The sequence below is a fragment of the Sminthopsis crassicaudata genome, chromosome 4, assembly GCF_048593235.1.
Source record: "Sminthopsis crassicaudata isolate SCR6 chromosome 4, ASM4859323v1, whole genome shotgun sequence".
Classification (NCBI taxonomy): Eukaryota; Metazoa; Chordata; class Mammalia; order Dasyuromorphia; family Dasyuridae; genus Sminthopsis; species Sminthopsis crassicaudata.
The window spans coordinates 68,516,534-68,541,345 of record NC_133620.1 but is presented as its reverse complement, the minus strand read 5'-3'; the positions used below and the strand labels follow the sequence as shown (position 1 = coordinate 68,541,345).

General features: G+C 38.3%; 1 protein-coding gene across 4 annotated transcripts in view; it reads right to left on the bottom strand.

Annotated features, from left to right (window-relative positions):
• Positions 1 to 23,279, bottom strand: part of TOR1AIP1 (torsin 1A interacting protein 1) — a 37,422-nt gene extending 14,143 nt beyond the window's left edge. Inside the window, exons 1-7 of one of the 4 annotated variants that reach the window (XM_074308505.1) lie at positions 23,083 to 23,279; positions 20,382 to 20,566; positions 16,764 to 16,841; positions 9,251 to 9,313; positions 8,593 to 8,640; positions 2,570 to 2,608; positions 1,558 to 1,653 (exon numbers count right to left, since the gene is read on the bottom strand). In XM_074308505.1, coding sequence (XP_074164606.1) covers positions 1,558 to 1,653; positions 2,570 to 2,608; positions 8,593 to 8,640; positions 9,251 to 9,313; positions 16,764 to 16,841; positions 20,382 to 20,566; positions 23,083 to 23,156 — 583 coding nt within the window. In that variant the 5' untranslated portion in view covers positions 23,157 to 23,279. Of the gene's footprint in view, positions 1 to 1,557; positions 1,654 to 2,569; positions 2,609 to 8,592; positions 8,641 to 9,250; positions 9,314 to 16,763; positions 16,842 to 20,381; positions 20,893 to 23,082 lie in introns of those variants that run through there. The other 3 variants (XM_074308506.1, XM_074308503.1, XM_074308504.1) reach the window with 3 other exon arrangements.
• Positions 23,280 to 24,812: the final 1,533 nt, after the last annotated feature.

The window sequence follows — 24,812 nt, the reverse complement described above, 5'->3', positions numbered from 1 at the left end:
ACAGGGTTGCACAGTTAACATCTCAGACTGAATTTGAACTGAGGCCTTCTTAACTCAAGTCTAGAGTTCTAACCACTGTATCATGTTGTTGCCCAATTTTTACATATTGTTAGAAGATGAAATTTAGTCACCTTCAGGGCAGTCCCCATTAAACATAACTAGACAATACAGCAACATCTCTCCTCTGTCCATACACCTCATTTTTCTTCTCTAGTAATATTCTTCCTACCTACCTTTGTGTTAAGAAATTTGCTTCACTGATCAGCAAACAATTTTCCAAACCCTTAGCCACTGTGATAGAGTTGCAAATACAAAGACACATGCCACCTTCTCATGGAGCTTAGGAGAAGAGGAGGAAGGGACAATATGGAGGCAAATAACATATAGCCGTGTCACTGGGGATAATCACCATTAACTGAAGAAGGCCTTTTGAGCTATGGTGGGGGGAGCCAGTCCAAGGAAAGCCTTGAGAAGTCCCAGGCAGTCACACACTCCCCTAGATAAGCAATGGCATAAAGCTGTTAACTGCCACTTGCCTCCCTCCACCTCCAGAGCTCTGTTTTCTGGCTGTACTTTCTCAGCTATTAAAAGCAATGGCAGAAGCACAGCCTGTATATGCTGACCCTCAATGGTAACTATAAGCTTTTACTTCGGGAGTGTTTTCACAAGAGCTGTGAGAGGAAAGTTTGAGAGTCAACATTGTAGAGGGACTAAAGCACAGACCACTGGTTCCACTGAGTTAAAATTCTGTATTTGAGCATCTTCTTGTTATCACTGGTGCTTTTCCCTTTTTGGATAAATTCTCCCTTGATTGGGGCTGAACAACTGAGAAGACCAGTAAAGTACAGAGGAAAGAGCACCAGCTTTGGAATCAAAGCCCTCCCCTTTGACACTTAACCCAAGTGAATGTGTTCAGATTGTTCCCCTGCTCTTTGGCCTCAGTTTTCTGTATGTAAAATGAAGGAGTCAGACTCGACGGTCTGTGAGGTATCTACCAATTCTAGACTTATGAATCACAGAATAACAATTGCTGATGTGGAGCTGAATTTAAACCAGAGCTAGGGATAATATTTTGGTTAAAATTACTATCAATTTCTTAAAGCCAGAAAAATCTTTAGGAACTGGCATACCAATGTCAACATAATTTCTCTTAAACTTTCAAAAAACTAGAATAATGGTAAAAATTTTTAACTGACACATTTAAGTTAGAATTTTTTTTTGCCAGTATTGAGAGGCAATATGACAGAAGAGAAAGGATAACAGTTGTATTAGTCAGAGGACCTGGGTCCAAACCTGGGTAACTCACAATCTCTTTTCATCTCTGTTTCTTCATTGCTAAAATAAGAGGAGTAGGGAAGGTCCTTCTCAATTCTATGATCTTGTGATTAAAGTATGCTAAAAGCTGGTTAACTTTGCTCAAACATTATGATTCATCTCATCAAGTTTTTCCAGAATATATAAGAACCAAAAAATTTTAACAATGCTCATTTAAAATGTATGTGATACCAAAGTTTTTCATACACATTTACCAAATATCTATCAAATATTGTCATTTACCTCTTGACTTAGTAGAATCCTCATCACTGTGGCTGAGAGGATTCACATCATTGTCAGAGATGTTGTGGTGTTCTGCCTCTTCCTCTTCAGTTTCTCCTGGAAGTGTATAAAATTTGTTTAAAAGAATTACTGGTAGAAAAAGGCTTACAGTCCAATATTCAAAAGCCTTGATTTGATCATGTTTCTAGAAAACTCATGTATTTATCAAATAGGCAAATTTTTAAATCATGTTATGTACAGAAATGCTTTTTCATTTATTATGTTTATTTTTTGTTATTGCACTTTATTTAACTATCTTTTTTTTCACCAAAAGACTTTCAGTGCTTTCAATATGATTACAGGTTAGTCTCACTTCATAGTTAATAAGAATATATGAGACAGGGTTAACAAATGCTGTCTGTGTCTTCACCATCTCTTTTGAATGAGCAAACCACACAGGTGTCTATTACCTGAATAAATACTTAAAGACAAATCTTAAAAAGTAACTTCCTAAACTTAACATAGAAATCACAGAGAGAATAAATATTCACTAAGTATTAGAAATGTGAGCAAGAAAACCTATAGTTTAATATATAACTGAGGACTAGTAAGCATACCAGTTGTGGGTTGACAATTACAATAGAAAATAAAGACTCTTAAAAAGATCAACTGCAAACAGAATGATATGAAACCTTGGAACATATGATTTAAAAAAATTACAGTAATAAAATCTAGGATGTATCAAGAGCTTGTAATTTCCCAAAAATGTTGTGGAAAAGATACTACATATATACAGAATATAACAATTTCTAAAAACTACTCTTATCAGCTCAGCTCATTCTGTATTTTGTCTAAGTATGCTGAAAAAGGCATGTTTAAGTACATGTAGACCCCTTTTTCTATGAATTTCAACCCCAAAGGACATTTTGTTTTCTTCTTGGCCCAACCTCTAGTTTTAATATTACTTATAACCAGAATTAAATTGCTTGTGAGGTAACAAATATTGAATTAGACAAATGCATGAATACAGTACCTTCTTCAGAGAACTCAACCTTCTGCATTCTAGTGGCTCCTAAGGGAAGAAAAGTAAGTTGTATATAATTGTATATAGTTTCAGTGGCAAAAAATAAAGGTGTAAATTATACTTAAGTTAGTAATTCTGCAAAGAGAAAATGAAGAAATATGACTCCAATCACTCCATCATTTTCAGCTGGATAAAACTGTTAACATTCTCCAGAGTTGCTTTAAGACTCAATGAGATATCTTTGGCTAGGGGGCACAATAGAGTGTCCTGAGCACCGAGAAGCAGAAGACAGAAATTTTAATTTGGCTTCAGATACTTATTAAATGTGATCCTGAAAAGTCACTTGAGTACTGCTGGCCCTGAATCTCCTCATCAATTATATGAAGATAATAATAGCACCTGCATCCCCAGGGTTGTTGTGAGGATCAACTTTTTTTTTTTTCTAATATTTTAATAGTTTTTATTTACCAGATATATGCATGGGTAATTTTACAACAACTGCCAAACCCTTTGTTCCAATTTTTCCCCTCCTTCCTCCCCGCGCCCAAGATGGCAGTTTGACCAATACATGTTAAATATGTTAGAGTATAAATTAAATACAATATATATACATGTCCAAACAGTTGTTTTGCTGTACCAAAAAAATCGGACTTTGAAATACTGTATAATTAGCCTGTGAAGGAAATCCAAAATGCAGGCGGACAAAAATAGAGGGATTGGGAATTCTATGTAGTGGTTCATAGTTATCTCCCAGAGTTCTTTCACTGGGTGTAGCTGGTTCAGTTCATTACTGCTCTATTGGAACTGATTTGGTTCATCTCATTGTTGAAGATGGTCACATCCATCAGAATTGAGGATCAACATTTTGTAAAGATCATATTTGTAAAGTGTGTGTAATAGTGTCTGGCACCTAGAAGGTTTTATGTAAATGGTGGTGGCTATTGTTACTGGATGTATACTTGGCTAATTTAGAAATCACCCTGGAGGGTGTTTTTGATGACACAGAAGTTTTTGTTATTATAGCATAACAGCAATTCCCACTAATATATTAAATTTCTGACTACAAACAAAAAACTGAAGGACTAAGGGGAAAAAATAATTAATATGAAGACTAGAAATGAGAATAAGTGCTACTGTATTTTTAGGGGTTACTAGAAGGCACAGTAGATAAGAATGTCGGCCCTAGAGTCAAGAGGACCTGACACTTCTTAGCTGTGTGACTCTGGTCAAGTCACTTCATCCTGTTTGCCTCAGTTTCCTCATCAGTAAAATCAATTGAAGAAGAAAATGGCAAACCACTCTAGGATCTCTGCCAAGAAAATCCCCAATGGGATTATGAAGAGTTGGACACAACTGATAGAGTAAACAACAATTCTAGAATAAACAAATTAGATTTTAAAAATCCTAGACAATTGGCCAAGAGAAATAATTTTTCTGATGAAACTGTCACTGTAATTGACTAATACATCACAAAGGAAGAGAGAAGACTGAAGCAAGTTTCTCTCAGCATAAGTAAAAATTTATGCCTTGTACTTCTGTCTTTGGATTGTTGAAAGATGAATTTATTTAACCAAGAATAATAAACTTACCTAAATGTGCAAAAAACTCAACAACTTATTATAAATAAAGTATTTTATTTTAATTTCAATAAAAGCTTTTTTACACTATGCATTAATTTCAATAAAAGCTTTTTTACACTATGCATTAATTTCAATAAAAGCTTTTTTACACTATGCATTTTTTATATCGCATTCAATAATGAATGCGTTCCTTCCCTTCTACTGTACATTTAAGAAGCTTTTGCTTGTAGTAAAGATTAATGATACTAGAAAATTAACCAACAGCAAAAATTATCATTGATTGAATTTTTAAAAATCCTCCAGGGGGAAACATTTTGCTAGCCGATTTCTATTTCATGTATATACCTGAGAGTAACAAAACTATATATTCTTATATATTTTAAAAAAGACATAATAATTTACACTTTTATATTGTTCAGATACCTGGGTGCTGGAAATAAAAATACAAAAATATGAAAACAAATGTTACTCTCAAAGAGATTACATTTTAACATAGTTATTTAATTAGGTATTCTCAGAGTATCCAATTGAGAAACAAGGTACTGGGTAGTGAATGAGGTTATTTGGCAATGTTAATTATTTATTAGTCTTACCTAGTTTTTAAATAAAACATTTAAATTTTAATAGGGTTAGAATTCCTATTTTAGTAAATAAGAATTCCAAATTGAATCTGATAGACCTCATGCCCAAAATTAATTCCTAAAACAGTTATGGCTAAATTTAAAATGCTATTTTATTACAAAGAATGAATTAATTTCTCATATTTCACAGCTCTTAAATGTCTTCAAAAAGTATTTCTGGAATTGGTTCACTTTGCAGTTTTAGGATAATGACACAGCAACAACTCATGGACAGTTTGGTCATCTGCTATAAAACCATATTAAAATAGTGATGGAAAAGATATTTTTGCTTGTATTTTAAGATGCAACAGGAGGCAGAGGCAAGAAACTCAGGAAAGTATTAACCAACAGGCTAAGGCTGGGCTCAGATTTAATGCAGGGTTCAAATGTGATTTAATGAAATTTACAAAAACTACTGACAAACATAAATATTTAAAAGTAAGCCAGACCGTGAATTGGTAACTTCTCAGTCTAAGTTTCAATTTCACTTCTCTAACAGATATTTCAACTTCCTATGTTTCAACTTGCTTCTCAAAGGGAATTAAAATTTGTTTCTTCTCAATGTCATTCAGACGCTTTATTTTAAAAAATCCTATTTAGGGACAAAAAAATCTTGACAAAAAAGAATTATAAATGCTTTAAGATATATTTTTTAAAAATAAGAAATCAGACAGGCAGCTAAGGTAATTTCTAAGTTCTTTTAGTATCCTTAAGATAAATAACTTCCAAAGATTAAGGAAATAAAGAATGGTGATTTTGTTGACATAATGTTAACATTTAAGTAGTGCTTTAGGGTTTGTAGACTATTTAAGCTTTACAACAATTCTGTGAGGCAATGTCCTATGATTATTTTTTCATTGCAAATGGAGAAACAGGCAAAGGGGATGATTTGCCCAGCCAGGTCATAAGTCTAGTAAATATCTGAGTCAGAATTTGAACTCAGCTCTTCCTGATTCCAAGTTTGGTGCTTTTTTGCTTGTTCTCCCTTAGCTACCTTCATCTCCAACCTCATGAATTAACTCATTTTTTCCCCCAGGTATATTCATTTTGACTCATCCTTCAGTTGGTAACCCCAAAGAACTCCTTATAAATTACATTCAAACAACTCCAATTTCATTATAAACGACTATTATCCAGTGATTTATTGGCTCCACTGGAGGCTGGAGAGAGAATACTGAAAGGGGAGAAAGAAGGTTAGAAAGGGAAGGGAGGAGGGTTTTAGCAGAGGAATAAAACAGATTAACACAGCTCCCAGTTTCACCTACTTGTCAAGTATAGAAAAATGATATCATCAAGAAAATCAAGATGTTGTTCAAAGACAGTCTTCTAAAGTAGACGGACTCCTGAGGTCCAATGACATTGCGTTTCTCTTGTCTACACTTTTGGCAAGACAACTTAGGAGTTGTTTAATAACAGTAAGAGAGCTACCCAAAAATTAGAATGGAAGGCCACAGACCCCAGCCTTCAAGCACAGGCCCACTGAAGCTACTGGACACATGTTGGATTTCTGTAGGGGAAATGTTTATTCTGGTGGGCGTTGATCTATGTGACCTCTGAGGTAATTTCCAACTCAAAGATGGATGACATATTTAATAGCATTTGAACATAATTGCATCATCCATATGAATGAGTTTTTGCTTACTGACCAATTGAATGTGATTCCATTAGAACAGATATTTCAAATTTAGAATCAACAACATATACTAAACACAGTGCTAGATACTAGGATTAAAAGATTGTTTTAAAATGACAGTGCTTGTCCACAAGGAGATTAAAATCTGTTGGGTGTGGTAGAGGAAGTAAGATATACAGCTAAATAGGTCAGGGCTAAAAGGGAGATAAAAAAGTGCTCTAGGAAAATGTGAGGAGGGAGAGAATTTTCAACTAGAAGTTAATATCAGGGATGATGTTAAAGAAAAGACAGAAGGAGATGAGCCTAAAAGAAAGAGGAGGATCCTGAAAAACAAAGATAAAGTAGGAAAACATTCAAAGCCCTAAGGGAAGCCTAAACAAATGCAAGATGACAAAAGTGCTGTTCTAGTCCAGCACTACTACAGGAGCCAGTCAGGCTAGCTGTGGCAAGTGAATGAAGGGAAGTAACAGAAAATACAAATAGGAAGGTTGGTTAAAAATAAGAGTTAAAAATTATGTTCAGGACAATTGATGCTTAAAGAAAAAAAGGGAGAGGCACTACAATAATTTGTGGAAATCATTTCAATTGAAGCTTAATGTTTCTACTGCATGTTCCTAGTTGTTCTGAAATTGGGGTACAATTAATCAGAAGGACCCACACTTCAGGGATAACTACATAATTTTATTTTAGTGTTTTAACTAGTGATTTATATTTGTTTTGGTTGTTTAAAAAATGGCTTAATAGTATTTGTAAACATTCATCTGGAAAATAAGGGTATTGAAGCAAATGATCTCTGGGGCCTTTCCAGTTTTATTACAAAACAAATTAATTTTATGATAGCATTTGAGAAAGAGCCACCTTTCAAAGCTCAATAGTCATAAGATGTAAATTTTGGAAAAAAATGACACTAGTTTAACTCTAAGCTGCGCTTCATACCAAAGAACAGTTTCTTTTAAAGAAAGAAAAACCCCAAGCCTTTCCCTTTTTGACTCATTGCGAAATTAAGCTGTTACAAGATAAGAATCGAAACTAATGGGCCCAGCAGCTCCCCACAATAAAAGCAGATTCACCTCAATGCAAGGCAATCTGGCATAATACAAAGAATCACAGATTTAAAACTGGGAAGAGATCAAAGAAGTTAACTGGTTCAAAACTCCTGTTCAAATCATGAATCTTATATTGAAATCACAAACAAGTAGCTTTCCAATCTCTCTCTGAGGCTAAGAAGAAACTCAATTACTTTCTGAGACAATCCTATCAAAAAGTCAAGTTGGACTCACTTCTGGGAAATTTTTATGTGGAAAAAACTGTAACTTCTACCCATTGATCCAAGTCCTTTTAGTCAGGGCAGTTAGCAGAGGAAGTCTGACTCCTCTGAATGCCAGCCTTTCAAATATATGAGACCTCTATGCACTGTGATGCAATGTGGTGGAACTAGATTGTCATCTGAGCTCTGTCAGGTACCACCTAACTGACCTCAAACAGGTGATTTCCCCTCTTCATCTGTAAAGCAAGAATGTTGGATAGACCCCCCCAAACCTATGATCACCTGTCCCTGCCCACCCCAGCTCCCAGGTTTTCTCTTCTTCAGCTTAAATACGTCTAAAGTTCCTTAAACAAATCCAAAGGGCAATTTTTAGTCCCTTCATTATCCTGCTTGCTCTCTTTTCCTTTGGATGTGTCTCCATTTGCCAAAAGCTCCCAAACAGGCCACAATATTTCAAATGGGATCTGCAGAGGAAGGTCACATAAGAATCATTACTTCCCTTGCTTTGGACATTAAGCCTCTTTTAATGTGGCAGTAAATCATATGGGCTTTTTTGCTAGATTATTAGCCTACATCAGCAGATGCCTATTGAGTTAGAGATTCAAGAAATCTGAGGTCTTTTTCAAATTAACTGTTTTCTAGCCATGTAATTTACCCCTCTCCTCCTCGAAAGTGTAAATTTGAAAGAAGTCAAAACAAATGAAAAATATTTTTCAGGAATCCATGAGTTGAAACAATTGTTTAATAAACAAATTTGCTATCTCATAATTGCCTATTTTTTTTTGGTAAATCTGAAACCACAACTTACAGGTCAGAATGCTGTTGTAATAGAGGATATATTATTTTTGGTACAGTAAGCCCTCAAACCTCAATTATATTCTTAGAGTCACAAATCAGAAATTCCACAAAGAACAAATTAAAAAGTCACTAACCTGTTTCCTTCATTTTAGTATTTCCATTTGTCCCAAATGAGGAGTAATCTGCAACAAAGAACAAAAAAATGAAGAAAACAAATCACATACTTCCTGCCACCCAAAAGGAAGCAAGAAGCAGTGTTCTTCTAAAAGTCAAAAATGGCAGAATTAAAAATAATTAAAAAAAAAAAAAAAAAAAAGAGGGAGGACATGGAGGCAGAAAACCTCTGGAAAGGAAAGGAAAGGAAAGTACCTTTTCAATTCATCTGTTATTATTACAGTCATGTATCTTTTAGGTATTAGTCAATATGCTGACATTAAGAATAAGTAGAGTCTTATAAGGAATATGTTATTTCAGCCCCTCCTGATGGAAAAGCAACTAGCAGACAATACAATTATTTAAAAAGCTTTGGTCATAAAATAAGTGTAAGCAAAAGCATACACACACACACACACACACACACACACACACACACACACACACACACACACACACACACACATATATGCCTGATTACATAAGATAATTTTATGGTTCTAAGACAAAATCTTTTGGTTGGTTTTTTTTTTTTTAATTATCAAGAAAATTTATAGACATGAAAACGTTTTTCTTAATCTTAAAAATCACCATGGTAATAAATTGAACTATAATAAAACATAGAAAATAAGCTCTTACCAGATCCGGAACTTTTTATAGGTGGTCTAAGAAGGTCAGCTACAACTGTAGAATCCTTATTAGCTATTAGTATGGAAGAAAATACATTTAAGGGATTAGAAATCATAAATATATTATACATATACTAAATTACTCTCCTTACTTCTAGCCAACTCTAAACTTGTCACACATCAAAGAATAATTTAATGTCAAAAGATCTGTGATTTAATACTGTTTCAACCTTTTGGTAGGTCCCTTCCCATTCTTCTTCCTTCCTTCCTTTAAAATCCAATCTTGCAGGGCTCCTTCTGGAGATGAACTGTCCTGGCTTTTGCCATGCTGTGGCCCTTAGACAACAGACAACAGGCAATGTCTTTGCTGTCCTGTGCTCAAAGCCTTTCCAAAGCAAGCCAATATTTGCCTTTTGTGAGTATCTGACATTTCTACACTATGATGAAAAATCAAAGCTGGGGAAAAAAGTAAATGAGCAATATGACATTCATAAGAGGAAACACTGAATAAGTCCTTGATTTTCTTCAACTCAAAAAAATAAATAAAATCCCAAAATATATAATTTGATTTAAAATTTATCTCATGTTTGTCATTATCTGTTTTATGAATTATCTTTGGAAATTTTAAATTCAAATTTGGTTTCCAACTACCCAGCACATTCTTTTTCTACTTGATTAGCTTGAATTTACTTAAGAAATGCAAATTAACTTTAATTATTAAAAATTTAATAGTTAAGTTAGGAAAAACAACACTACAAAGGTAATTTGCTTAAAAAAATAAAAATAAAAACGCCCCTTCCCTCCCTGGACAATTTAATGTATTCTCAAACCAACATAATATGTCTTTCAAACCAACATAATATGTCTTTTACTTTAGCTAATGCTCTACATTAATCATTAGCATTTAAGAAACTTATCAAGCATCTTTTTTGCCAGATGCTATTCTTTTAAAGTGCTACTCCAGCTCTACCATTGAGGCAAGTGGGTAGTTGCAGGAGTGAGACACTAAACCTGGAATCAGGAAGACCACAGGCAACTCCATTTTCCAGCACTTACTAGTTATATGATCCTGGGGGAGTTACCAGTCTTTTCTTTCTGTCTACCTCAGTTTCCTCAAATCTGAATGGGCACAGTAATAACACCCACCTCCTAGGGTTGCTTATATAATGCCTGGCACATAGGAGGTGCTTAATAAATGCTTATTTCTTAACTTCCTTCATTATGGCACAGAGATTATTGATTTAGGTTTCTAGTGGCCAATGGAATACAAGTCCTCCTAAGTACTATCCATCTGAAATGGCTTTGAGTATAGGCTCAATGATTATTAGAAGACCAGTTCAGGTCAATTTGGTGAGATTCATCAGGAAACTGGCTTCAGGGTGATGAGTTCTTTGCCTTTGGCAGCTCTGGCAAGACTTTCTAAGAAAATAGGCTCTGTACTTGTTACATCACTTCTCTAGCTCTACAGCACAGATAATGGCATTGATGATGCATCGTTTAAAAACATATATTCTTTATATATTAACATTTTTCCTTAAAGCAAAACTATTCAGTTAAGCAACAATAATTCTTAAGTTATTATGTGCCCTCCTTTTCCTGTGACAGGTGCTGCAAGCTACAAAGGGGAGAAAGGGCATCAGCGCTGGCCAGGGGATCTGACACATCCATAAGTAAATAAAAAGTAGCATATGACTGGAGGACAGGAGGAAGGCTAGGATGGAATGTTTTCAGTTCCACACCAGCATGGCTCCATGCGAGGCTCTTTTTTCAGAAGGCATTCTACATTCTAGACAAATAGCCTGCTAGCTGGACCCCAGCACTGGGTGGCCATGGTCATGTCCTCGCATGGGCTGCTCATGGCCAGAAGGGACTCCCACCTCTCCAGGGCCTCACAGAGTCCTTGGCTTCCTCCCAGGCTCAGATCACACCAAATCTTGGCTGTTTTTTTCTAGCCTCCCCTCCTCAAATTACCTTTTATTTCCCTATCTTCAGATAAGAGATTAGGAGAATAAGGCTAGAGACCTCAAGTTGAAAGAGACTATCTAGTCCAACTCCTGGTGGTTATGTACAAAAAGGAAACTCCAACATGGTAGGGTTTATTTGCTTCTTATCTCTGTGTCACCAGCACCTAGCACAGGGTTTCACATGTAGACATCTGTGGCACAGAACCAAGGGAGCAGCACCTGAGTAGAGCTCTGAAAGAAGACTTTCTTTAGCAGGCAAAGGAGTAAAGTTCAGGCATCAGAAGGATGAGAGTAGTCTCCACAGATGCAGGGAGGTGGGAGGACACAGGGTAAGGCAGAGGAAAAGTTTCTAAGTCCCCCTGGATATGTGGAAGAGACTTGTGTAAAATTCTATAAAGACACCTTAGACCCAGACTGGAAAGGACTCAAGGATTCAAGCACTGTCTAGGCTAATGATTCTCCAGACTACTTATTTAGCCCTAACCTCTCCACTGGGCTTCAGTCTTCTACCTCCAACTGGATGTTTTCAAAACAGCTTAAATTCAACCCGTCCAAACCAAACTTCCTTCCTGAACTATCCCTCCCTAAATTTCCCTGCTACTGTTGAGGGGGCCACCATCCTCCCCAGTCTCCCAGGCTTGGAAGCCAATGTTTGATCTTAATTCTCCCACCAGCCCTCTCCATCCCATAGTAAATCTGTTGTCAAGTTTGGCTATTTCGACCTTCATAAATTCTGACATTGCTACCATGCTTATCACCTCAAGCCTGATATCCTGAGGTAGCCTCTCCCAGTTCAGTTCAGTTCAGTTCCACCTCCACTTAGTGGTCAAACGGATCTTCCTAAACCAGTATCATACCCTTGCTCAGTGCTTCCCTGCCACCTTTGGCTTTCAAAGCCCTACCTAACTTGGCCTTTCCCCTACTTTCTAGTCCTCTGTACCCTCCCTCCCCCCCACATGCCCTCTGACCCAGCGGCCCTCCTTGCACAAGACTCTCCATCCCTGGGCTACAGGGATTTTTTCTGGCAGTCTCCCATGCCTGGAAGGCTCTTCCTCCTTACCTCCCCTTCCTGGCTTTCCTGGCTCCCTTCAAATCCCAGGTAAAATCCAGTATTCTACAAGAAGACTTTCCCAGGCCCTCTTAGCCATAAAGTGCCTTCTTTCTGTCGATAAGTGCCAGCTGGTTCTGCCCGTGGCTTATGTGCAGTTGTTTCCATGTTGTCTCCTTCATTAGATTGTGATCTCCTTGAGAGCAGGGACTTAATTTTTGTCTTCCTTTCACTTAGGACAGTGCCTGGCACACAGCAGGTGCTTAATACATTTGTAATGACTGTCAGAGTTGCCTTGTCCTTCACTAGCAATAGGGATCATCAGGGTCAGATTGGTGCATTAGAGAGATTCTGGTAGCTGGGTTTAGATGTAGACTAGGGTGGATGCCCATCAATTGGAGAATGGCTGAATAAATTGTGGTATATGAATGTTATGGAATATTATTGCTCTGTAAGAAATGACCAGCAGGATGATTTCAGAAAGACCTGGAGAGACTTACATCAACTGATGCTGAGTGAAGTGAAATGAGCAGGACCAGGAGATCGTTGTATACTTCAACAAAAATACTATATGATGATCAATTCTGATGGACGTGGCCCTCTTCAACAATGAGATGAACCAAATCAGTTCCAATAGAGCAGTAACGAAATGAACCAGCTACACCCAGCAAAAGAACTCTGGGAATTGAGTGTGAACCATTACATTGCATTTCCAATCCCTCTATTTAGGTCTGCTTGCATTTTTTATTTCTCACAGGCTAATTGTACATAATTTCAAAGTCCAATTCTTTGTGTGCAGTAAAATAACTATATGGATATGTATACATATTTTATTTAACATATACTTTAACATATGTAACATGTATTGGTCAACCTGCCATCTGGGGGAAGGGGTGGGGGAAGGAGGGGATAAGTTGAAACAAAAGGTTTTGCAATTGTCAATGCTGAAAAATTACCTATGCATATATCTTGTAAATAAAAAGCTATAATAATAAAAAAAAAAAATAAAATGATGTAGGGTAGGGAGGCTCTTCCAATGGCCCAGTGGAAAGGAGGTGAAGGCTTGATGTGGACTGATCTGTAGCCACATGAAGAGGAAAACACAAATGTGCAATGCTGCCGAGGTGGAATCAAAAGGCCAAAATGGATTTCACCTTCATTCTTCCCAGAGCTTTTAACCTAGCACCCAACAGTCTTTTTCAGTTCTTCTTTCAGCCCTTTCAGCCCTGCACATGTCCCTGGGCCTCAGAGTTCCAGCAGTAATTCTGAAAGGAAGCCTCTACTTGTGAAGATGAGTGGAAGCTGATTTGGGGTTCCTCCTGATTAGTGACCATTCTCCTCCGAGCTTCCTGGGCTGTTTTCCCTATTAATCCCCTCCAACAGTCTGAGGGACAGTGAACTGGCCCCCTATTTAAAAAGTTTGAGGACCACTGCTCTAAAGCATCTCATAAATCATCTCATTTCATTCTTAGAACAATTCTGTGTGACAGGCAATACAAGCACCATTATTCTCACTTTATAAAAAACTAAGGTTTGCAAAGGCAATCTTCACAAGACCTCTACTGGAAGAACACTAGATGGCATCTACTCCAATTTAATCTGAATGAGAAGCTCCTCAAACTGTACTCATGACAAGTAGTCATTCCATCTTTGCTGATATTTTCCAATTTGGGCAGAGGGACAGTAGAGGGAGGTACAGATGAAGGACAGCCAATGATCCCATGTTTAGGGAACTATCACTATCAATAGCCCTCACCTGGAGTTAATGAATGGCAGAGGGCCAAGATCTTGACCCAAATTTTTGAATTCCAAGTCTATTATTAATCTCTAACTAAATAGTCATCCTTATGTATCAAATACCCTTCCCCTTTCTTTTTTTCTCTTCTCCAGTACTTTCTCTATCCTTTTTTCAAAGGGATGCTGATTTTTTCAAACATCTTTTGTATTACTGAATTATTTTTACCTTCCTTGTCCTTAATTTTAAAAAGTACTAGATGCAGCTAAATGGCAGTGAATAGAGCACAGACCCTGTCCTGAGTTCAAATCCAGGCTCATATACTTGATCCTTACTATCTGTGTGATCCTGGGCAAGTAACTTAATCTTGAATGCCTTGTATCCTCTCAAAATTATTGAATTGAATATTTTATTTTTTCTAAGAAAGAAAAAAAAAATCAGATTAAGCTTCTTTATGTATGAGAGGATTGAGAGCCTCTCTATGGTCTCATGTGCTCTTGAAGTTTTTTTCCTTGTAGGTCATTTGCTCAGGTAATAAAGAATAATATCAAGTAATAGTGTTTTAGGAAGATTAATCTGGCAGCATTTGGGAGACTGTTGTATTAATGCAGATATGAAGAGATAAAAACTTAAAGGTAGTTACAGATGAAATTAATTAGATTTCTAAGGAAGAATTATTCGGTTTGTTGATTATAAAGAAGGATTTGATGGTATATGGAGGAAAAAGAGGAAGGATTTTATTATTACTTAAATTTTTTGAGCCTAGTACTTCAAATAATAGTGGTAAAACTTAACATAATGCGTTTGGCTTGGAATATGTAGAATCTGAGTTATAAATAATAACAACAACAATAAGCATTTCTATAGTTTTTCAAAGTTTGCAAAGTACTTTATACAAAATCAATCATTTGATCTTCACAACAATCTCAGGAAGTAAGTATTATTACTATTTCCATTTTACATGGCCATAACTGTGCTACCAAAGTAAAAATGCTTATGTATTTTTGAGGATAATAGAACCTATAGTAGGGGTTCAATATGTAAAATTAGCTCAATAAGTAATTCAAATTTAAAGTTTGGGGGAAATAAAAAGCTATTAACATTCAGGCTCATATAAAAAATGTTTGATAAACACACTAATAACTAGAAAGCCATAAAAATGTATAAATCTTATCAAGTCCTACTCAGGTATTCTGTAATAGAATTGATTTTGGATTTTCATCAAAAGCTACACTAAGGGAATACAAACTTTAGGCTCTACTAATCTAGAAAGCTATTAGGTACAAGATGCTAATGAATTATGGCTACTGCCCAAGATTCAGCAAAAAGTGATTTATCACCAGAAGACTAACACTTAGGTGACGAATATTTTTGGTCACAGAAAGTCGCAAAAACAAAGAAGGATTACAATCTACTTTAGTGAATAGAGGTCCCACAAAAAAAGGTTAAAAGGAAAAAAGGTAAGGAAATACAAGTATGTACATTAATTCTGAATCTCCAAATTATTTTATTACACTGAAATTTTGCTATATTAAGTGGATCACATTTTAGGAATTGAAATTCTAAAGATTTTTCTACTGTTATGATAGAGGCACTGCAGTGGATAAAGCTTAGGACTTGGGAGTCAGGAAGACCTGAGTTTAACCCCTACCTGACATTTTCTAGTTGTGTGACCTTGGGCAAATCAATTGATGCTTGTCTGCTTGTAAAATTGGGATGATAGCAGCTACCTCCCAGTATTGTGAGGATGACATAATAATTGTAAAATCTTCTGCAAACCTAAAAGCAATATATATATTGTGCTAGCCATTCTTCTTCTTTTTGGCTGATGTAGGAAATGACTTCTGCTGTTGCTAATATAATGCGGTTATGCTGAATAAAGCAGCGTCTCTCAAGAGATAATACCATATGTATCACCATCATGCTATGCTTTATTGTCAGTCATTGATCCTTACTGGGTATATGGCATAGTAGTAGTTATTCTAGTTCTCCTTCAAACTTATAATAATTTACAACTAATATTTATATAAAGCTTTAAGATTTACAAAGTGCTTTGTAGATATTAACACATTTGGTCATATTTGAAAAGAGAATTTGTTTTCCTGTAACCATTCAGTAAAGCTATTCACTAGACAACATTAACAATTTACAGTTTTACTAATTGGTCTTCTATATTTTGAAGGACTTCTTAAGCTGGTTCCATTATAAGCTAAACTTATAATCACACAGATTTTATTAAATATTCAGCTAATAAAACTAGGTCAAGAAATTTATTTTTAAAAAGGGAAGGAAAGAGAACTTAACCAGCAAGTGGCTCTGAGATGCTTTAACTCAACATAAATTAGCTTTTTAAAAATTATTATTATCTTATCTACTTCTCCTGTATTATCTCATTGCATCTAAAATCTAATTGCAATCTAAAATCCTTCATTCTCTGCTAGTTCATTAATGACTACATCCCAATAGGATGATTTTTGTTGGTATTATCAGGAAGCAGGAAAAATATTTTGCAAGTTTTTTTCAAAATACATTTAACAACAAAATAATAACATACAGTACTATAATACTGAATATTATTGCAGGGCAACATCATAAATGCAAGGCAACAATTGGAATACTGTCTCCAATTTTCTGGATGCTATAGTTCAGGAAGGACATTGTTAAGCTTGAGAACAGAAATAGTATATATTCTGAAAAATCAACTTTAAGAGATTTGATATGTAGTCAGATGGCAAAGAACAGCAAATGACAAGAAAGAAAAGCAGACTTTTCTTACCTGGTGTCTCTTGTGCTTTCCTGAATGATTTCTTTGAGACTGTCTGGCTTATGATGGTTTGGGAAGATGGTTCATCCTCTAAAGAACAAAACACATTAACAGTTAAAATTGAGCATATATGTACAGGGAGAAAAATTCATTCAGCTCAAGTGCCTAATCTCCTTGGGCTGAAAAGCATTCATTGCTTTTTCAACATATTTTTTTAAATTTATTTTTCAAAATTAATTTTATAATTATAACATTTTTGACAGTACATATGCATAGGAAATTTTTTTACAACGTTATCCCTTGTACTCCCTTCTGTTCCAAATTTTCCCCTCCTTCCCTCCCCCCCCCCCTCCCCTAGATGGCAAGCATTCTCATACATGTTAAATGTGTTATAGTATATCCTAGGTACAATATATATGTGCAGAACCAAATTTTGTTGTTGTTGTTGTTGCAAAGGAAGAATTTGATTCGAAAGGTAAAAATAATCTCGGGAGAAAAACAAAAAATGCTAACAGTTTACACTCATTTCCCAGTGTTCCTTTTCTGGATGTAGCTAATTCGTTGATCAATTGGAACTGAATTCAATCTTCTCTTTGTCGAAGATATCCACTTCCATCAGAATACATCCTCATACAGTATTGTTGTTGAAGTGTCTAATGATCTCTTAGTTCTGCTCATTTCACTCAGCATCAGTCAACATATTTTTTAAAACAAAATTTCATTCTACCTTTCTCTATTCATATTCCACTTTGTATCATACTCATTTGTTATGTTCTCATCTTCCTCCTTGGGGAGAAAAACTGTATCCCAAGCCTTTAAAGGCCATGCACTTTGTAGTTGTTGAATAAAAAACTGTTAAATACAATACCTTTTGCACATATTTAAATTTTAAACCTTTATATGTTAATGTTTTAAAGCTAATTTCTCTAAGTGTCTCCTACAAGGCCATAAGCTATAAGATTTTATTCACTTATTTTTTAGCACCTAGCACAGTACTATATTGTGTATATAGACAATTAATAAATTTAACTGCATTAAGGTTAAAAAAAAAAAGGGATGTACAAAGTCAGAAATAGTGCAAGTAGTTATGAAGACATGAAAGTGGAAGAAAGAGAAAATATTTCTAAATAAATTCAGGTTTACTTGAAAAGCCTACAGAAGTAGTAGTAAAGAAGTGAAACCAGTATTTCCCTTTGGGGCCTTCTACTATGTGGACAAAATGAAAAAGGAAGGATAGGCTTCCATCTGCACTGAAGGACTATACTCTCAAGTTGATGAGATGAAAAATCCACTAAAAAGCCGAGAACATAGTGCTTCTTTAACTTTTCTCAATTAGTGACCATCAATTGAACACTCATTATGTGCACTGTTATTGGGGGTAGGATACAGAAAAAAATATCAAGACCCCAAATCTACCCTCAGGAGTATTTATCTTGCTACATACACACACAAACTATTTTAGAGAAAATATACATTAAGGCAGCAAATCTGGGTGAATGTGAAATGTAAAATCAACAAGTCTTCAAATGTCATCAAATGCCACAAAAAAAATAATATAGCTAGTATTTATAATGAACATTATTCATAGAACCCCTTTAACAGAAAATAAGGCTATAGAGAATGGCTCTGGGAGTTTACTGATTATCACAGAACTGGGGAAAGAGGGAGCTACTCCCTCTAGCAGTGAAGACAGCCTTTTACCTTCGGGTAATTCACAAAGTCAGCTTCTGTCGGGAGTCAGGACTTGAATCTGGATTTCACTTTGCCTCTTATAATACAGATAGGATACACACTAGTATGTATATATGCACACACTCTTATTTTCATTTTACTGATGAACTTGGAATTAAGGTCTAGAGATTCCATTAGGTTGTGAACTCCTTGAGGGCAGGATCTATTCTTTGACTTTTTGCTTGACACACAGTAGGCACTTAATAAATGTTTAATAATTGAGAGGTTAAAAGACTTAACAAAATGATCTCCATAAAGTATAGGTTATTCCCCTAACTCAATAAACTTCAGGGGCCCCCCACCACTCCCTTCATGATCAAATATAAATTCCTTTGGCTTTTAAAGCCCTTTATAACTGGGCCCCCTTATCATCTCTGCAAAGTCTTGTGCTCAGGATCCTTTTATTTCTTGCATACAACTTCTGTGTTTTCATCAGCTGCCCCATATCCCTAGAACGCTTTCTCCTTTCTGCCTCTCGCTTCTTTCAAGATTCGAGATTCAAACCCTTTATTCTGCAAGTTGTCTTCGCAGCTCCCCTCTACAATACCGTGACTTTTCTGAGATTACCTCCAATGGATCCTATTTAAATATGCTAATGTATATTTTAATCTTGCAAATGGATAGCTGTTTGCGGGTTTGTTTCCACCAATAAAACGAGAGCTACTAGCAGACGGGGAGTTTTTAATCTCTCCTTGTACCCCCAGCACTAAGCACAGTGGCGGGCGCACCATCAGTGATCTTACTCTGTAATTCAAACCCGGGTGTCGGTCAGACCTCACTAGTGACTCACATCCTTTGCATGATATTTCGCTATGAGTCAGTGTCACCCCCCCTCCCCGCACACGCACCCCTTGGGGTAATTTCCAGCCTCCACTCTACCTGGAATTACCAAACGCAGGTGTAGCCCTCTCCTCCACACACAAGAGCTCCTGACACAGAGCAGGCTCTTAACCGATGTTCCCTGGCGTGAATCACCCTGTGTCGGGTTTCTTCATAACCAGAGCAGGTTCTCATCTCTTCTTCCCGACTACGGAGACCCTCTTCTCCCCTCCCCCCAACTCTTTCAGGGCAAGGACCCTTAAGAAGGAGATCTCTTAGAGGGGGGAAGACTTCAGTTTGCTGAGTCCCTCGATACCGGACGCTCCGTCCTCCAGCATTTGCCTCGGTTGCTCCTCCTGCCTGGGATACCCTTATGTCCTTACCTCAGCCTCCGGACTACTTCAAAAGTCCAGCTCAAACCCACCTTCTACTCCCGACCCCCCCTTGTGTTAATACCTTCGAAGCCTCAGAGGAGGACCACCCCGCCCCCCATTGCTTCTGCAAGTCTTATTTATGCATGTTAATATCTTGACAGACATTAAGCTCCTTAAATGCAGGGATGCTTTTGGCCTTCTTGGATTCCCAGAGCCCTCACGGTGCCCGGCACACAACAGGAGCTTAATAAGTGCTTACTAAGATCTCTCAAGGATCAGGACAGATGCCAAAATTCCCAGTGAGGGTGGGGTCAGCGCTCCCCATCAAGCACAAGGGTTAAAAGCCTCGCCTCTCTCTATTCTCAGCGGGGGGAGGGTATGACAGGTGAGAAGGGGGGATGGGGGGGACCCCTTCCCGAGGAAATGTGCCCGGGGGGGCTGCTGAAGGGTTTGTTCCGCTCTTGCCGTCCCACTCCCTCCTTTCTCTCCCTACTAGGACGGCCCGTATCCCCCCAGACCCGCTCCACTAGCAGCGGATTCTTCCTCTTCCTCCACCTCCACCTTCAGGGGTCCCCTCCCGGAACCCCTCCCTCGCGAGAGGCCGAGCCCGGGAAGAGAAGAGGGCCCCCCGGGGCGCGGAGCAGCGCCCGCCCGAGGCGGGAAACATCCCTCCCGCCCAGGCGCGCGCGCCTCTCCAGCCCGTTACCTCGGCGGCGGCGGCCGGCTCCGCTGGCCTCACCTTCGGAGGACTGCAGGTCCCGCAGCCCTCTCCTCGTGGTGGCCGGCGAGGGCGGCTGCGGAGTCTGGGCCTCCTGCTGCTGGAGCCGGGTGGATCTTCTCGTATTCATCTCCGCCGGTCCCGAGCGCGAGGGGTGTGCTTGCGGCCGAGACCTAAGGTAATAATAGGCTCTCTCGTCTACTTCCTCTCTCTCCGGCGCAAGGCGGAACTCTCGTGTCGGAGTCCGTTTTTCCACCGGAGCACTTCCCCCGGACGCCAGCGGCTCGAAGTCGCCGTACACTTGGGGCGGGAGCTCCGAGAATCTCACTTCCCGTCGGCGACTACGCCGAGCTGAGGGGCTTCCGTACGCGAGCGCGTTCCTTCCGTCGCCATCTTGAGGGGCGGGCGGCCGTCTCCCTTGTCGCAGGGGGGCCCTGGGGGTGACGTGCGCTGTCCACCCCTCGAGCTCCGGCTCGCTGCGCCACCCCTCGCCTGCCATGGTCCGCGGGCCTGGGCTGGCGCCAGCGCGGCCTGGGGGCCGGGGGCCTCTCCGGAGCGGCTGCGGGGACTTCGCGGCCGTCAAGGAGGCAGTTGCGAGTCTCCGGGGCCGCCGGGGCCGCCGCTTGTGTCGCTGTCGCTGCCGCGCTGTCCGGCCTCCTCTGGGCCCATGGTAGCTCCGCCGGGTTGTGAGGCAGGCAGGCAGTGCCGGGCTCGGTCAGCTGCTGCTGGGTGGATGTCACCCCCGCCCTCCTGGCCTCAGGCCCGAAGGAGGAGGAGAAGGAGCGACCGGCCCTTCTTTGGGGAGCCGGCCCCAAAGAGCACGTCACGGGGGCGGCGGGCAGAAGGACGGCCGACCTTGGCCGGGAGCCGCTGTGGCGCAGCAGTCCTGATCGGGGCCGCCGGAGGCTGCCTCTGTGCCTCCCGCCGGGGGTCTCCCCCGGGGCCGGCGGGGGCCGCCAAACCTTGGGCCCCCGGCTCTCCGAAAAAGGCCTACCCGCAGCAGGAGCCTTGAATCCCCCGTTTCCTTAAATCCCAACCAGCCAAACCACCGCCTTTCTGCATTTGCCCCTTTGGAAAGCGCTCACGCTGACCACTCGCTGTCAGCTGTCTCACCCTGGCTGGTGGTGTTGTGACGGAGCCTTTCACGTTTTGCACTCGAGTCATGTTTTTGTAGGAAAGAAAAAAAGCTTGTTAAATGGGGGAAAAAAAAAAAAAACACCCGCCAAGTGGAAGTGTATACAGGTTTGTTTTCAGTCACTTGAAGAAAAAGCTACTGTTTTTGAAGTCCACTATTAAAGAAGTTGAGAAATCTACACAAAGAATGACCCAGTCACCTTCCAAAAGCAGAATTTGAGTAACGCAAGAAATAACAAGACAGTTTATCGATTAGCCATGTAATACACTAAAGTGGTTTTGGAGAGCTGCTCACAAACGTTTGTGCTTGTTCTGCAGCGGGATTCCTTTCACTTAGGCTTGCTGGGCCACTTAGTTCCTCATTAAAATGAAGACATATAATCCCTTTAGAAACTGACATTTCTCTATTGTGAAATTAGTCTCCTTTCTGCTTCATTAGCAGTTTGGTAAGGTCGTCTCTTTTTGTTTTTCCTTTTTTAATCTGAGGATCATTTTATATAAGCTTATTTTGGATATATTCTGTAATTCCTAAGCTTAGTTTACTATCAATCAAGCACTTATTAAGTTCTGAGTCTGCAACAAAAAATAAAATAGGAAATCTCGAAAGGTAGAAGCAAAGGAATAATATACATAGCACTTTCCTCATACTTAAGAAGAACCACTTTGAAATCCCCAGGGTTACCAGAGGTAGTCAGAATTGGTGAAAAGCCTGATGTCTTAAAAAAAAAAAAAATTAAGGACACAGTAACTAGCACTAGTCTAACATCTCTTTGAGACCAGGGAAGATGATTTAGTGAATGAATAAAAAGAAGTATTCCTGTAACAGTTTTGTGTAGAGGGTGACAAATACTTGAGCATGCTTTGAAATTAAGGAATTTAAAGTCCTTACAATCTTAACTACTCTTGGTATATATGAACTTCAGTATCTCAAATTTTAAGTGATCACAAAATCAAGAATTAACATTTAAAAGTTTGCTGTTATTTGACCTTTATCATAAAATATAGAAGCTGATTATAAGTATTGGTAAAGGATAGTCTTGGTATTAGGTAACACCATACAGAGATGTAATGGTACTTTTTAAAAAACAGTAACTTTTTTTTTTTTACATGTTTGATATGAACACTGCTCTGCAGTAAAATAATAGAGCAAGTGTCAAAAAAAAAAAGGAAGAATACTAAGGAAGAAATAGCTCTTTATTGCCTTTTGCTTTTTACTGTCTTCTATGGAAGGGAAAGTGAAAGTGATCTGTTTTAGTTTAAGGGACATACTTGAGACCACATTTGTTTTGCTGCTTTTAAAATCATTTAAAAGCATAGAGTAAGTTGTTAACTAGCATTTGGTATTATAGAAATCTCTCTTAATAGGAGTATAGTATTAACATAAAAAAAACCCACTGTTGCTACTTAGTTGGCTGTACAATAATATTAAATTATATTGTCTACAATAAATCAAATGCTATAATGATTAGACATTGTCATTAGAGCCCTCAAGGGCCTCATTTTTTTAAAGGATAGATTAATATGAACAAAAATAATAGAGGCATGAAAAACTTACCTTTGGGCCCTTTTTGTTGTGGAGGGTATTTGTTTAATTTCTTTTGTGTATGGTGTAGAAAGGAAGGGGTTCATCTACTATTATACTTAGTGGTGCACTGCTAAAAATAGATCAAGAATGGCTTCCCCAAAGAAATGAATTTTTTAAAAAAGAAAAGGCACAGGCAATTTTAGACAGAGGTTTGCTTATTTGTGATCTTGGTCTCTCTGAGAGGACCACTTATATCCTGGCCCCTCCTCTGTTTGTGAGGTGGCAGCAGAAGCTACAGATACCTAACAGCATAGGCATTTCACCCAGCAACCCTTCAAAGCTCAACCTAGAGAAGAGTTTTATGACAGCTGTCCCACTGTGGAACTGACTATCTTCAGGAGTCCCTATTGGGATGATAGATTTAGAGCTGGAAAAGACTTCAAAAGCCATCTAATCCTACCCCTTATTTTACAGATAAGGAAACAGGCTCAGAGAGAAAGAGCAAGTGACTTGAAGGTTCACTGGTAATCAGAGATGAGATTTGATCCTTCAGCCTCTGATTCTAGAGTTAATGTAATTTGTGTACTCGAGCACAGAATTTATCTCTTAGGTCTGTATAAGGGATTCATTCCTTCATGTCAGATTAGTTTTAACACCAGTAAAAACTTTTTGTCATTTCAGTTACCAGTCTCTGAAAATTACTGTAACAACCTTTAACAAGGGTTTGGCTAGGATTTGTAGTTCTCTGTTGGGAAAGACTGCAACCCTGTAAACTGGCAAGAACTACAGATCCCATTGTATTTTGTGGCTAGCCAATTCCTTGCTAGGGGTTGTTTGATTACAGTGATGAAATTTTTCTTAGTAAAGCGCCTAGGATGTTTGGAGAAAAATTTTGTCTTTTAAAGCTTCAAAGCTTTATTCAATGCTAAATTCCATTCTGAACTTCTGTGTGGGGGAATTGCCCCCTCCTCAGTCATTTAGGTTCAAAACCTTGTCCTGTTCTTTATTCCTTACTCTTGTTGCTCAAATTCAGTCTGTTATCATCAGATCTTATCATTTCTACTTTTATGACTTCTCTCATACATCCCATTCTCTCTACTCATACAGCCAGAACTTCAGTTCAGGTCTTTCCTAATTCCAATCTATCTTCAATCAGCCCCTGGAGTAGTTTTTCTTAAGTGTGAACCTAATTCTGACACAACCTTGAATTCTGGGGCTCCCTATTTCAAGATGAAATAAAAGACTTCACTTTGGCTTTTAAAGCTTTTCATAATCTGCCTTATTCCTCTTTAAATTTTTAAACTTTACTCAATTATGTACCCATTGTAAGCTAGCTGAGTTTTCAGTTCTTGCTCCTGGTTCTTTGCTAAATTCTTTTTGGAATTTAGCCAGCTGTTATTAGCAATAAATCTTTGCCTCTTAATTGGAGACAAACTGAGTTTGGGAATTCTTTTTGCCATATCTGTGACACCAACCTGAGGACCTTAACATTGTTGGGGTGTCTTCCGCCTCAATATTACTTGTAGTCCAATGTTCTAATATACACTCTAACAATAATAGCCAATGACCTTTGATCCTACTCTGCTCTCCAGCTGCTACTATCCCATCTCAGTGTAGCAGACATAATTTGACATTATGTAATGAAATCATTGGCTTCAATTATAAATATGTTAGTATAAGAAATTTTATAGAGTAAGTTTAGTAACTCAGAATTTTTTTTTTAAATTTATTTTTTGGGGTAGGTTTTAGGTTCTGAACTG